The sequence below is a fragment of the Triplophysa dalaica genome, chromosome 21, assembly GCF_015846415.1.
Source record: "Triplophysa dalaica isolate WHDGS20190420 chromosome 21, ASM1584641v1, whole genome shotgun sequence".
NCBI lineage: Eukaryota > Metazoa > Chordata > Actinopteri > Cypriniformes > Nemacheilidae > Triplophysa > Triplophysa dalaica.
In genome coordinates this window covers 202,501-215,621 of record NC_079562.1, presented here as the reverse complement: position 1 = coordinate 215,621, position 13,121 = coordinate 202,501, and the positions used below count along the sequence as shown (strand labels likewise).

Sequence of the window (13,121 nt, the reverse complement as noted above, 5' to 3'; positions counted from 1 at the left end):
CGTCCCCTGTTCCTCCCCCTTGGGCGGACGGACGCAGGCTCCGGCCTCTGGCAGGCGGTGGCTCACCCGGCACTTCCGCCCCCTGCTCCTCCCCCTCGGGGGACGGACACAGGCTCCGGCCTCTGGCGGACGGCGGCAACCCCCCCGCTCCCACTTGGACGAAAGCCACCCCACCTCGACCCAGGGGCGCGGCAGCAAAGGTCGCCGTTCCACCGAAGTTTTGAAGGTGGCCGCACTGTGCACTTCCGTTTCCCCAGAGCCACCGCTTCGGGCAGCCACTGGCGGACGCCCTTCGTCCGCGCTGCCCGAACTCTACGGCACCGCGAGGCCACTCGGCGGCGAGGACTCTCCGACAGCATGTCTCTCCTTCCTCCCGGGTTTCGGTACCAATGTAACAAATCTCAATAAAATGGAAGGAAGGAGGCGGGAACCGGCAAACATTTAAACATTTAATAAAGTAATATAACAGCCGGCGGCCCCTCACGGACGACCGCCGGCGAACAAAACATAATATAAATACAAACATAACATAAGTTCGGGCCCGGTCCTCTCTCTTCGACGGTCCGGTCGCTCGTTCCTTTTATGCTCCCATCTCCTACGTGATTCGAGCCCGGTGTGCGCACAGCTGGCGCTAATTCACAATTACTCACCGGACTCGAACCACGGTCTCGCCCCGCCTACTCTACTACACACAGTTTGTGATGTGTGTGTTTATGCATGCAGCTCTCTGTCTTTAAACGTGTGTGTGTGTGTGTGTGCTCGCTCACCTGTGTTTGCTCAGACATGTGCGTGGCGTGCATATTACAAAAGATTCTTACAAACAATCTGAACTGTTATTTCTCATGAGCTCATTCACTGGCAAACACACAGATCTTATGTCAGTGTGTGTGTGTGTGTGTGTGCAGCTTCTTTGTTTCCAACACATCTCACTGATGGTTTATCTGCATTATGATGTTGAAGAATGTTAGGACTGTGTTTAGTATGAAACTGAAGTGTTGATGCTGATAGATTCATTACCCCCCTAACCCTAAATAGAATTTGAATGAATATGAATGAAGTGAGAATGACTTCCAGCTGTTGCAGGAGTCGCTGACAGAATTCTTGGGAGGTTTGTGTAGTTGTGCGATTATTAAATGAAAGTGTTGTGTATGTGCAGTTTTGTGTCTCTCTTCGGGTTCAGACGCTGCCAGTAATGTGTGCTCATGTGTAAAGCATGAACTTGTGTTGTGCTGCAGAAACTGAAGTCATGCTGAAACAATCCTTCACATGTTTGAGTTCAGCCATCGTTTGTGTTTGACTGTCAGTATCACAGGAGATCAGAACGTCCTGTAACACATGTGTTCTCTAGTCTACAAGCTTCTGGGACACACGTGTTATATTGACCCTCATCATATAGTCCACATCAAATCAACATGAACCTTTTGTGACTTTGAAGAAGATATTTCGAGCTTTTTGTTCATACAGTGTAAGTCAGCGGAGTTCAGTGTTCTTCTTCTTTTGTTCTGCTGTGAGGGGGATAAATGAGGAAAGAATCTTTATTTTGGGGTGAACTGTGCCTTTACGATCACAGCTCTTGATGCACATACCCACAATCCTCTCTGCTCAACACACACAGGTAAACCATCATGCGTTCCCGTAGCAACAGTCTGGAGGACACAGCAAAGGCGAGAGGAAGAGCAGGACAGCAAGCGTCTGAGCGTGAGGAGACGTGTCGCAGGTCGAGACGGGCTTCAGGGGATATGGACACCGTTCAGAGGAACTACACGGACGGACGACACCGAGCACAGAGAGAGAGAATCACATCATCATCAGCATCATCAGCAGCCAAAAAGAGCAGAGACCTGTCGAGAGATGACCTCGTCTTCCTCCTCAGTATGCTGGAAGGAGAACTACAGGTAACAATGAGCGATCTCAGATTTCATTTGTTTATTTACATAAACTTTATTTCATATTTCATTCTATATTTGATCTCTTAATCAGACCCCTATTTAAATTTAAATATTAAATTGTCTTTTGTTATATGTTCAATGCTTTGAAAAAAGAAAGAGAGTGAGAGAGAGAAACAAAGAGAGCGAGAGAAAGCAATAGAGACACAGAGAGAGAGAGAGAGAGAGAGAGAGACACAGAGAGAGAGAGAGAGAGAGAGAGAGAGACAGAGAGAGAGAGAGAGAGAGAGAGAGAGACAGAGAGAGAGAGAGAGAGAGAGAGAGAGAGAGACAGATAGAGGGATAGAGAGAGAGAGAGAGAGACAGATAGAGGGATAGAGAGAGAGAGAGAGAGAGAGACAGATAGAGGGATAGAGAGAGAGAGACAAAGAGAGAGAGAGAGAGAGAGAGAGAGACAGAGAGAGAGAGAGAGAGAGAGAGAGAGAGAGAGAGAGAGAGAGAGAGAGAGAGAGAGAGACAGAGAGAGAGAGAGAGAGAGAGAGACAGATAGAGGGATAGAGAGAGAAACAAAGAGAGAGAGAGAAAGCAAGAGAGACACAGAGAGAGAGAGAGAGAGAGAGAGAGAGAGAGAGAGAGAGAGAGAGAGAGAGAGAGAGAGAGAGAGAGAGAGAGAGAGAGAGAGAGAAAGCAAGAGAGAGAGAAAAGGGAGGGAGAGAGAGAGATGATGAAACACAATCTCTCCTCACCTGTCTATCTCTTGTGTTGTGAATCATTTCTCTGTTTTGAAAGATTTTGGTTGATAAGTTAAATGTTTGAGTGCTAGCGGTGTAATGTCACAGAAGAAGTTTTTACAAACGTGCCTTACAGAAAACATGACGTGTGTGAGTGAAAACAATGGCGCTGATGTTGTTTAAGATATTAGAACACCAGCCCGTACAGTAAAGTCTGATTTAACTAACGCATGTAAAGGATTGTCACAGATGCTTTAGAACATGACACAGGTTGTGTTTGTCACAGGCCAGAGATGAGGTGATCAGTGTTCTGAGAGCAGATAAAATCGATCTTGCTCTGCTGGAGGCCAAATACGGTTTTGTGACGCCACAGACGGTTCTTAAAGCGCTGCAGAGAGACGACGTCCAGAGCAAAAACAGTGTCTGGCAGGAGGACATCTACGAGAAACCCATGACGGAGGTAACACACAACACCTGACAACACACAACCCGCCTGATCTGACACGAGTGCTGTATGATCTAAGCGTGTTCTTCTGTGTCAGCTGGACAGACTGGTGGAGAAACAGCGTGAAACATACAGACGCATGCTGGAACAACTGCTGATGGTGGAACAAGCTCACAGACAGACGCTCCACAGACTGGAGAGCGAGAAGAGAAACCACAAGGACTTCATGAGGAAGAGTGATGAATTCACCAGCCTGCTGGAGCAGGAGAGAGAGAGGTCAGTGCTCATCATTGTTAGCGTGACACGCTGCTCTTCTTCAGGACATTAAGAGTGATCAGTGACTAGAGCTGACTGAGGTCACGTCATCTGTTCTAAGCACAACAGTTTTTCATTTCATGCTTATTAGTGCTGCCTTCACGTGCTCTTGGAAATTCGATCATTTCCACTTCAACCAGGAGGTAACATCTGGATTTAGTAACATTATATAGTAAATTATCGAACATATCGGCATCAGAAGATAAATGGTTATTTTGAATGTTATCGGTATCAGCCGATAATCAAATTATGACAGATAAATCATGGCCGATTAATCATAAATCATTTCCTCTGGTTAAACTTCTTCAGCTGCACGCGGCTCACAAATTAAAATACAGTACAGCGCTGTCTTTCTGTCGATCAGTCACTTTTGGATGTTAGCAAAACGTTGTTGATGTAGGTATCTGTAGATATTGTGTAAATTATAGGAAGAAAAGCACATTGTTTGAATCAGACTGCTGTCTGAATGCTTTCTGTCTGGAGATCTGTTAAACTTGTGACATCTAGCATTTGTTTATTAAATAAATAATAAACCAGAAAAGTTTGGAGGTTAAAGGTGCAGTTTGTATAAGCGGCCGCTAGAGGACACACGATGAAAACAACAACAATGCTGTATCTTGATGATGCTGCAAAGGAGGTGGAATGATAGGATCTGTCGCTGATGGCCATCCATCAGACGGGAACGAGAAATCATGTCAGCGGATGAGGTAAAGTAATAAAGTTTTATAAATGTTGCGTATAATTGTGGTCCATAAACAAGTGACTGCTTGAAACAAGCTAGTGGCTTGCTAGACGCTATACACAACTTCTGCATTTGTCCACGACACTGTTGTCAGAAGTTGGAAACATTTGAGATATTGTCAGTACTCAGCTGAACAGAATATATAACAGTGGCCTAGTGGTTTTTGGATATTTTAATGCAAAATTGTTACAAACTGCACCTTAAATCATCAACTTTTCTTTAGTAGTCTTGGTACAAGCACTCATGGTGACCTTGTTTTCTGCTGTGAATGTTTTCAAATAAGAGCAGTTGTCCACTTCTTGCCTTTTGTTTCAGTATTCAGTTCAGAACATTTTATATAAAATAGTAAGTAGCATATGATTTTTAACGTCCTACTTTGGTTTCTGGAGTGTCCAACAACAAGTTTATGTTCATAGAAGGTGTAAAAACTAGTGGTGGGCATAGATACATTTTTTTTAATCTAGATTAATCTAGATTAAAATGGCTCATTTGAATTCTGCCGAAGGCATTCAGAATATGTGTGCTACCCAAATAATGACTAAAAGTAAGTCTTTGAGAACGGGTTTCTCAAGCCAGGTGGCGCATTAGACCAGGGGCTCATCTCCTGTTTCCAAAATGCATCACAAACTGCTTGAGAAAGCTGTTCTACTATGATAATTGGTGATGAAAATAAATTATATTCAATAAAATGTACTTATGTTTACTTCCGCATTAGCTAAGTAAACACGCGTTTAGGTAGTACTTGAGACTGGAAGAGCTCCTATAGTACATTTACATTTAGTCATTTAGCAGACGCTTTTATCCAAAGCAATTTACAAAGAGTTAGGGAGCAACAAGCGATATGTCATACAGGAGCCATAATACATTAGGTGCCAATACAAAGTTACTGGTTTCAACTAAAGCTAGACCACTACCTGTTGAGAGAAAGTTTTTTTTTAAACCAATGCCACATTGCACAAGGTGCAAACAACCTTAGTCTTGTTGATGTTTCCATTGGGAAGCTTCTTAAAAATAAATTTTCCCTGAAGTAACCCGGCGGCTTCAAAGCTGCATCCATGTTAGCACGTCACGCTTGATGCGGTAATTTCACAGTAACGTTATGTTGTGTTCAGACCAAACGCGAATGGCGCGTCAAGCGCGAGTGATTTACATGTTAAATCAATGCAAAGACGCGATAGACCTACATGCGGCGCAAATCGCGCGAATGAAGCCCTGGTCATGAGATGATGAGGAGGCGCGAATGACGCGAATTGCGCGAATCACGCGAGTTGAAAAATCTCGTTCTCGCCCGGTACAGTGCAATTCAGCTAGATATACATCCCCTGAAGTCACCATGCTTCTCTCCTCATCACACACATCATCAACACCTCCCTGCTCACCGGCACTTTTCCATCCACATTCAAACAGGCCCAGGTCACGCCCCTACTGAAGAAACCAACATTGGACCCTTCTACTCCCGACAGTTACAGACCTGTCTCTCTTCTCCCATTTATAGCAAAAACACTTGAAAGGGCAGCTTTCAACCAGGTGTCTTCCTACATGTTCCAGAATAAACTACTGGATGTCTGGCTTCAAAACAAACCACTCCAATGAGACTGCACTGCTATCGGTCACAGAAGCACTGCGGCTAGCAAAGGCGGAAGCTAAATCCTCGGTCCTGATTCTGCTAGACTTATCTGCAGCGTTTGACACTGTCAATCACCAGATACTGCTAGCAACCCTGTCATCACTAGGAATCACAGGCTCTACCCTCTGCTGGTTCAAATCCTACCTCTCCGACAGATCCTTCAGGGTGTCATGGAGGGGCTCGCTGTCCACGGCTCACCACATGATCACTGGGGTCCCTCAGGGGTCGGTGCTTGGACCGCTGCTTTTTTCCATCTACACGACATCACTGGGACCCATCATACAGGCACATGGCTTCTCATATCACTGCTATGCCGACGACACCCAGATCTACATCTCGGTTCACCCAGACGATACCACTGTAGCAGCTCGCATTACATCCTGCCTCGAGGACATCTCAGCTTGGATGAAAGACCATCACCTCCAGCTGAACCCTGCCAAGACCGAACTACTCGTGTTTCCGGCACACCCTATAGTCCAACACGATTTCAACATCCATCTTGGCAATACCACAATCACCAATTCCAAAACAACCAGGAACATCGGAGTCATATTTGATGAACAGTTGTCCTTCAATGATCACATTGCGAAGACAACACGGTCATGCCGATATGCCTTATTCAACATTAGAAAGATCAGACCATATCTCACGGAGCATGCGGCACAACTCCTTGTCCAGGCCCTGGTAATCTCAAGGTTGGACTACTGCAATGCTCTCCTTGCTGGTCTTCCTGCAAAGGCTGTCAAACCACTTCAGCTGGTTCAGAACGCAGCAGCACGCCTCGCCTTCCAATCAGCCCAAAAGGGCTCACGTGACTCCCTTTTCATCTCTCTTCACTGGCTACCGGTTGCAGCCCGTATCAGATTCAAGTCACTAAGGCTTGCCTACAGGACTATCACTGGATCTGCACCGGCTTACTTCCACACTCTCCTGCACTCCTACACCCCATCAAGATCCCTGCGTTCAGCAAACCAGCGGCGGCTTGTATTGCCTTCTCATAAGGGCAGTAAATCGCTCTCCCGCTCTTTCTCATTCACAACTCCTTCCTGGTGGAACATTCTTCCTAACTCTGTCCGTTCAACCACATCTCTCACAACATTTAAAACACTACTTAAAACCCATCTCTTCTGTGAATACTTGACAAACAAATGAAAAAAATGAAAAAACAAACAAACAAAAAAAAAATACACTAACCCTTTCTCTCAACAGGTAGTGGTCTAGCTTTTGTTTAAACCAGTAACTTTGTATTGGCACCTAATGTATTATGGCTCCTGTATGAACTATCGCTTATTGCTCCTAAACTCTTTGTAAGTCGCTTTGGATAAAAGCGTCTGCTAAATGTCTAAATGTAAATGTAAATAGTCACACTTACAGGTTGTGATTCGGTGGAGCTAACAGGTCCAAATAAGGTTGGTATTTCACCCTTTCAAGGATCGTCTTTTAACATATCCTGCAGTGAACGCGCCAAGACTATTGAAGCAATCTTTGGTGAAATGATGCGCACACAGTAAACTCTGGGGTTATACTCCTTTTGTGTCGTTTGAAAAATGAATAGTAACCATTGTTTCCCCAGAAGTTCTTCCTTTGGTAGTTTAAATAAGACGCACTTAGTTTCACAACGTAGAACACTGGTTTTAGATGGCAAATGCATCACGAACAAGCAACAGTGTTTTGGGGGAGGAGAGAGTGAAGTTTTCGCGGGAGTCCCAGCAAAACGTAGGGGGGACTATGTCTAGTGACGTAGATACACGGTTGTACTTGTTCACGTCTCGTTTGCGTGATTCAGAGTCGACTCCCTTTTTTACAAGCCAATAACTTTGTTATTTATTCACCTTAGGACTTACAACTTAAGCAGACTGCTTTTTTTCAAACACGGCAACATAACACACTGGATGAAATGTAATTTTCATGATCTAATGCTAATTAACATTTAGATACTAAATATCGGCCAATTATCTGCTTCAGTGGTAAAGAATTATCACTTATTGGCCAAAATGTACATATTAGTGCATCCCTAATTAAAAGTATGAAGTAACATTAAAACATTACCAGTATCCACTGTGCATTGTTGCAAGATGACGTCATTTCTTGTCTGACTCTCTCTCTCTCACACACACACAAACACACACATTCACGTACAAACACACACATTATATGTCCAGCAGAACTCTCTTTCTGTGCTGTACTCACACACATGTAGTGCGTGTCATGTTGTGTGTGTAGATGTGTTGATGTAATTGGTCAGTGATCTTATGGCTCATGAGACACAAGAAACATGCTAACTCTCACCAGATGTTACAAAGCAAACACGCACACACGCACACACACACACACACACACGCACACACGCACGCACACACACACACACACACACACACACAAACATTAATACACACACTCTTAAACATATACACACAATGTTTTGCCAATTGTTCAAGAGGGTCTGATTATGTGTGTGTGTGTGGCAGTTGTGAAGGTCATTTGTGATAGTAAAAACACTTTTCATTCTACACTTTTTCTGACTGGCTCACTCTTCATCAGTGATTCTGTGTAAGATTCTGCAGATGAAAGTTCTATCCTCAACAGTTATATTTGTGCTAAAGAAGCATTCAGTTTCCTTACATGGCTCTTAAAAATAAGTCTAGAGGATTATAAATACACCGGGACTGATAATATACACCTCAACAAAAATAGAGCCGGCCGGTACAGTATCTGATGTTGCCATGACGGGGTTTGTGTAAAACTATCCTGAATAATTAGAGTTAAATAAAGCCCAACGAGACTGTCCGCTGTGTTTCTCTTTGCGTCCGTCTGCTGTGACTTCACTTCAGATCAGATGTGTGTTTGTCTGAGTGTCAGTCATATAGAAGTCAGTGAGGAAAACTCCACAAAAACTCTTGTTTAAAGCAACACTAGAGAGTTTTTCGACATTTAAATAATCCCCCTCAAATGATTTATTAAGTGGTAGGATAACTCTTAACTGGACGAATTTGACTGCCGCTGCTATCTGCACAGCCCTCTATCAGCTGATATCACACTTGTAACTTTAGTGTGCGGGTAGGTTCACAAGCCCCGCCCATCACCTGGTTTACGTCACGTTTTACTCATAGCCTGGGTAAAGTTAGACAACATCTAAGAATAAGGCGAAATGATTTAGTTCAACGCAAGTCTCCAAACCATTACCATGGCAGAGCCAGAAAAAAAATTCATAGAGGAAAAGAGAGAGAGTGATCAGACACCAGCCCGAACACAAATCAATATCTGACAGACACTCGTGACACCAGCTGCAAGAAGCAACGGGTTTCAAAAGGGATGGAGACTTAACGTTACCCTTCCTGCTACTGGATTTAAAATATATATACTGTCTTATATGTGTAATTTGTCTTACTGTCCTGTACTTTTGAGCTTATGAGTAGGCTGTGCTCCGGTTGTTTATTGGCGCACTTAAGTTACTGCTTCACAATTTATAACCGTAAGGTAGACTAGAGATGATGTAATGTTGTCTCAAAAGCTTAGACAGCATGGTGATGTCTCATCACAAATTTAGTGTTATGCTTGTAAATGATGACTACCAAACCACTATAAATGTTTTATGGTCAAAGTTGTTGATTCCTTATGCACGTAGAATAATGTTATCAGTATCTATAGTTACTGTTCTAGGCACTATTCCCACAGCGAGTTGAGTGTAAGTTAGTGATTGCACCTCTTACACAGAGCACAACGCCTGGTCTCAAAATATAACTACAGAAAATTATTTTCGCTGGTTACTAAACACATTCACCTCCATGCGTTGTGTTTTGGGTGACTGCAAATGTGCCATGTAGCTAACTTTAGCTCCTATGTAGCTAGCACACTATGCGCTAATGACTAACAACCAGCTGGTACCTCAGAAACTACTTTGAGCCATTAGTATAGCCGATAGTACACCCCGCAGGAGCCAAAAGAGTGCTTTAGTACACATACAGTTTATGACATGACATGATGTAACAGCTCACCTGTGTTGTGCTGCTCACGGTGAAGCTTATACCGCGACAGTATTTACCACACTGATAACAGACTATTGCGCTTGTCAACCACATGGGGGAATCATAAGCAAAAGTTGTCTAGTGTTGCTTTAAATGTTTGACGACCAGTGTTCATGATGAAAGGCTGTGAACAGGGTTGTGCTGGTGTGTAGACAGCGGTTCTGTGAACGTGAGGTCATTTGGCTCCGGGGGCTGTTGGCTGCATGTGGTAATGTGATTACATATCTGTGATAGAACGCACACATATACACCACTTCTCCCCCTCACAAACACTCACTTTTCTCCGTCATTGCCTTCTAAGGAAGACTTGAGGATTAAAGAGGAATCTGGAGCAGACGTTGTGCAGATGGTGTGTCAGGGTCTCCGGCGGCTGTCACGTATGTTACAGGAGATGAAATGAGTCACGTTGACTCAAGACGTTTCATCATGGCTCGTGTCCACTGCTGTTACAGGGAAAGCTCAGACAAAAACATGTCATTTCAGACCTGTATGCATTGCTTTGTTCTGATGAACACATAAAAAGATATTTGGAAGAATGTTAGTCATTTTCAGTACTGGGACGTCATTGACTACCAGAGTAGAAAAAAAATCAATGGTGGTTAGAACTGTTTGTTTTCCTAAATTGCTCAAAATAAATATCTCAAATTTTCAGTCAATGATGTCATACAAGTGAAAAATGCTCACATTCTTCCAAATATCTTTCTGTGTGTTCAGCAGAACAAAGTAATGCACACGGGTTTGGAACAATCTAAGGGGCAATTCCAAAGTAATGGACATGACATAAAAATGTTAAAAGAATGAATTTGTTAGGATTATATTGAATCATTTGTTTATATTTTATGGAACCCTTGTTGATAGAGTCTAAACATCGTAGAATGTCAGTCTATGAAAAAATATATATATTTAAAAAAAGGGAAATAAACATGCGTCATTAAAAAAGGACAAGGTTTTTGCTTGACGATAAACTTTTTCACGCAATTGCCCTGAGGGTGGTAAATGATGACCTCTGGGTGAACTCACTTTAATAATGTGGGCTTCATCTGTACAGGTGTCACACTTAGATTATTACATCACCTCATGACGAGTCTCACCTGTGTGTCAACTCCAGTACAGCATGTTAGATCTGCACCATTACTCCTATTTTAATCCTGAAAATGATGTTTCACAGTTAATTGAGCATTAAAGCACGACACAACTCCTGAAACAGTCAGAACATCATGGCGCAGTTTGTATCTTTTAAACCAGACTTTACAGGAAATTCAAGCACAACATTTTTTCACTTTTTTCATTTATATCTGTTTAATCTTTGGCTGTTTTTTAAAGCAACAAATGATCTTCTGGCATCCGCTGATATCTGTCCACATGAAAGATCATGTTCACACAGAAGAAAAGAGTGACAAGATCCTACAGTCACACAAATTGACAAGCCCTGAGAGTTTATGGGATAGAAATCTTATAGAAATCATATTCAAATGAAACTGGCTCATTAATGAAAGCTTTATTGTAAAGTGGATTGTAAAATAAGTTTTCATAGTTCAGTCAAAACAGAAAAAATGATTCATTACATTACATTGATTCATTTGGCAGACGCTTTTATCAAAAGCCACTTACAAGTATGAGATCATATAAGCATGTTGTCAACACGCTAAACACCGTTAGTTCACAAGACCATAATACTAGAGGATTAAAGCTGGAGTGAGCAAAGGAGAGAATGAACAACAAGATTATTTTATATATATACACAACACAGAGAGTCATCGGTTGGTCAGATAAATGTGGAACAGGTGTGTTTTGAGATGTTTTTTGATAGTTCTTCTGTTCAGGTGAAGACTGGCAGTTCATTCCTCCACAGGGAAACTTCTCTCATCTTTATGTCATCTCAGATATTTATCACTTCACTTCTTCATCTCAACACAAACTCATCATATTCTATTCAAATGTCATCATGTTATCTCATAAGATGCTCAACATATCAAAGCTTCAAAAAGCATAATCGTCTGTCATTAAAGTAATTGAAATGATTATTAAATGTCTTCTGAAGAGAAACTACTCACGTGTTCAGATGAATGAATGAAAGCAGATTTATAAATGAGCTCATACTGCGATGTTCCTCAGAACCGCACCCAAGTTCTTCACCTGCTGCTGCACCTGTGTGTACGGTTGATGATTTGATTTGATTCATGTACGTGTGAGAGGACACGATGAGAGAATGTTCACTACAGTGTGTGTGTGTGTGTGTGTGTGTTGTGTATTGAATAAACATCATGTTACCGCTGATGAACACAACACAACTCAACATATAGTCCAGTGAGTGGCATGAGAAAGATTATCTTGAGCATTGACGAGGATTTCTAGGTGTGGAAGTGATGAATGTTTACAGTGTTGACATCTGCTGAGGAACTTTAGCAGCAGACAGAAGAATGACTGCTGACACACACACACACACCAACTGTCTGAGTCTTAATCCAACATAAAATGCTTGAGACTTCAATCAGAAAACATGAGAATACTCACCTGACATCTGCGTGGCCTGACATCAGACAGAGTTGTGTTGGATTAAACGCTCATGTGTTGAAGAATCACACACACATGATGTGGATCTGTGGTTCTGATCGGTGTGATGTTCAGTTGTGTGAGCGCCGTGAGCTCTGGTGTTTGTCTTCTCTCTGTTGAGCGCTGGGAAAGAGAGTTGTGCTCAAACCGTTCATCATCTCAGATGTAATAACTGACTTGAGTTTACATGAAGATCATACAGCGCTCTGTCAGATTACAGGCCATTCAAGATTATAGACTGATGACTTCACACAAACACTCATATTCATTCAGTTGATGTTTACACACCTGAGACACACACAGAGTCAAGATGAAGTAAGAATGACATCACTTCAGTTATTCAGCTAAAATATGCATGAAACACTTGTTTAGTTCATTGTAAGCAGCGTAAACTCTTTACTGGAAGCACAATCACAACATTTAGTGAGTTATTTTACACACACACTCCTAAAGAGTGAGATCATGTGTTCATATGGGTTTGGTTATGATGTCATTCCTGTCAGATAATCAACTACAGGCAACCAGAATCACATCAACATCTGCCTGTTACACACACACACACACGCGCACACACACGTGCACACGCACACGCACGCACGCACTCACACACACACACACACACACACACACACACACACACACACACACACCTACACACACACACACTGAATGAAGCTTACAGCATGTGATGTGAACTCATTCAAATAAAAATAGAGATTCTGTCAGTCTTCACTCAATCTGATCTTTCCTTTGAATTAAGATTTTTCTTACCTCATTGGGAGATGTTTACTTTTTTT

General features: G+C 42.5%; 1 protein-coding gene across 1 annotated transcript in view; it reads left to right on the top strand.

Moving 5' to 3' along the window:
• The first annotated feature begins 1,625 nt into the window (after positions 1–1,625).
• filip1l (filamin A interacting protein 1-like) overlaps positions 1,626–13,121 on the top strand; it is a 21,370-nt gene continuing 9,874 nt past the window's right edge. The window contains exons 1-3 of the mRNA XM_056735398.1: positions 1,626–1,895; positions 2,904–3,077; positions 3,160–3,338. Of these exons, the coding sequence (XP_056591376.1) occupies positions 1,626–1,895; positions 2,904–3,077; positions 3,160–3,338 (623 nt within the window). The remainder of the gene's footprint in view (positions 1,896–2,903; positions 3,078–3,159; positions 3,339–13,121) is intronic.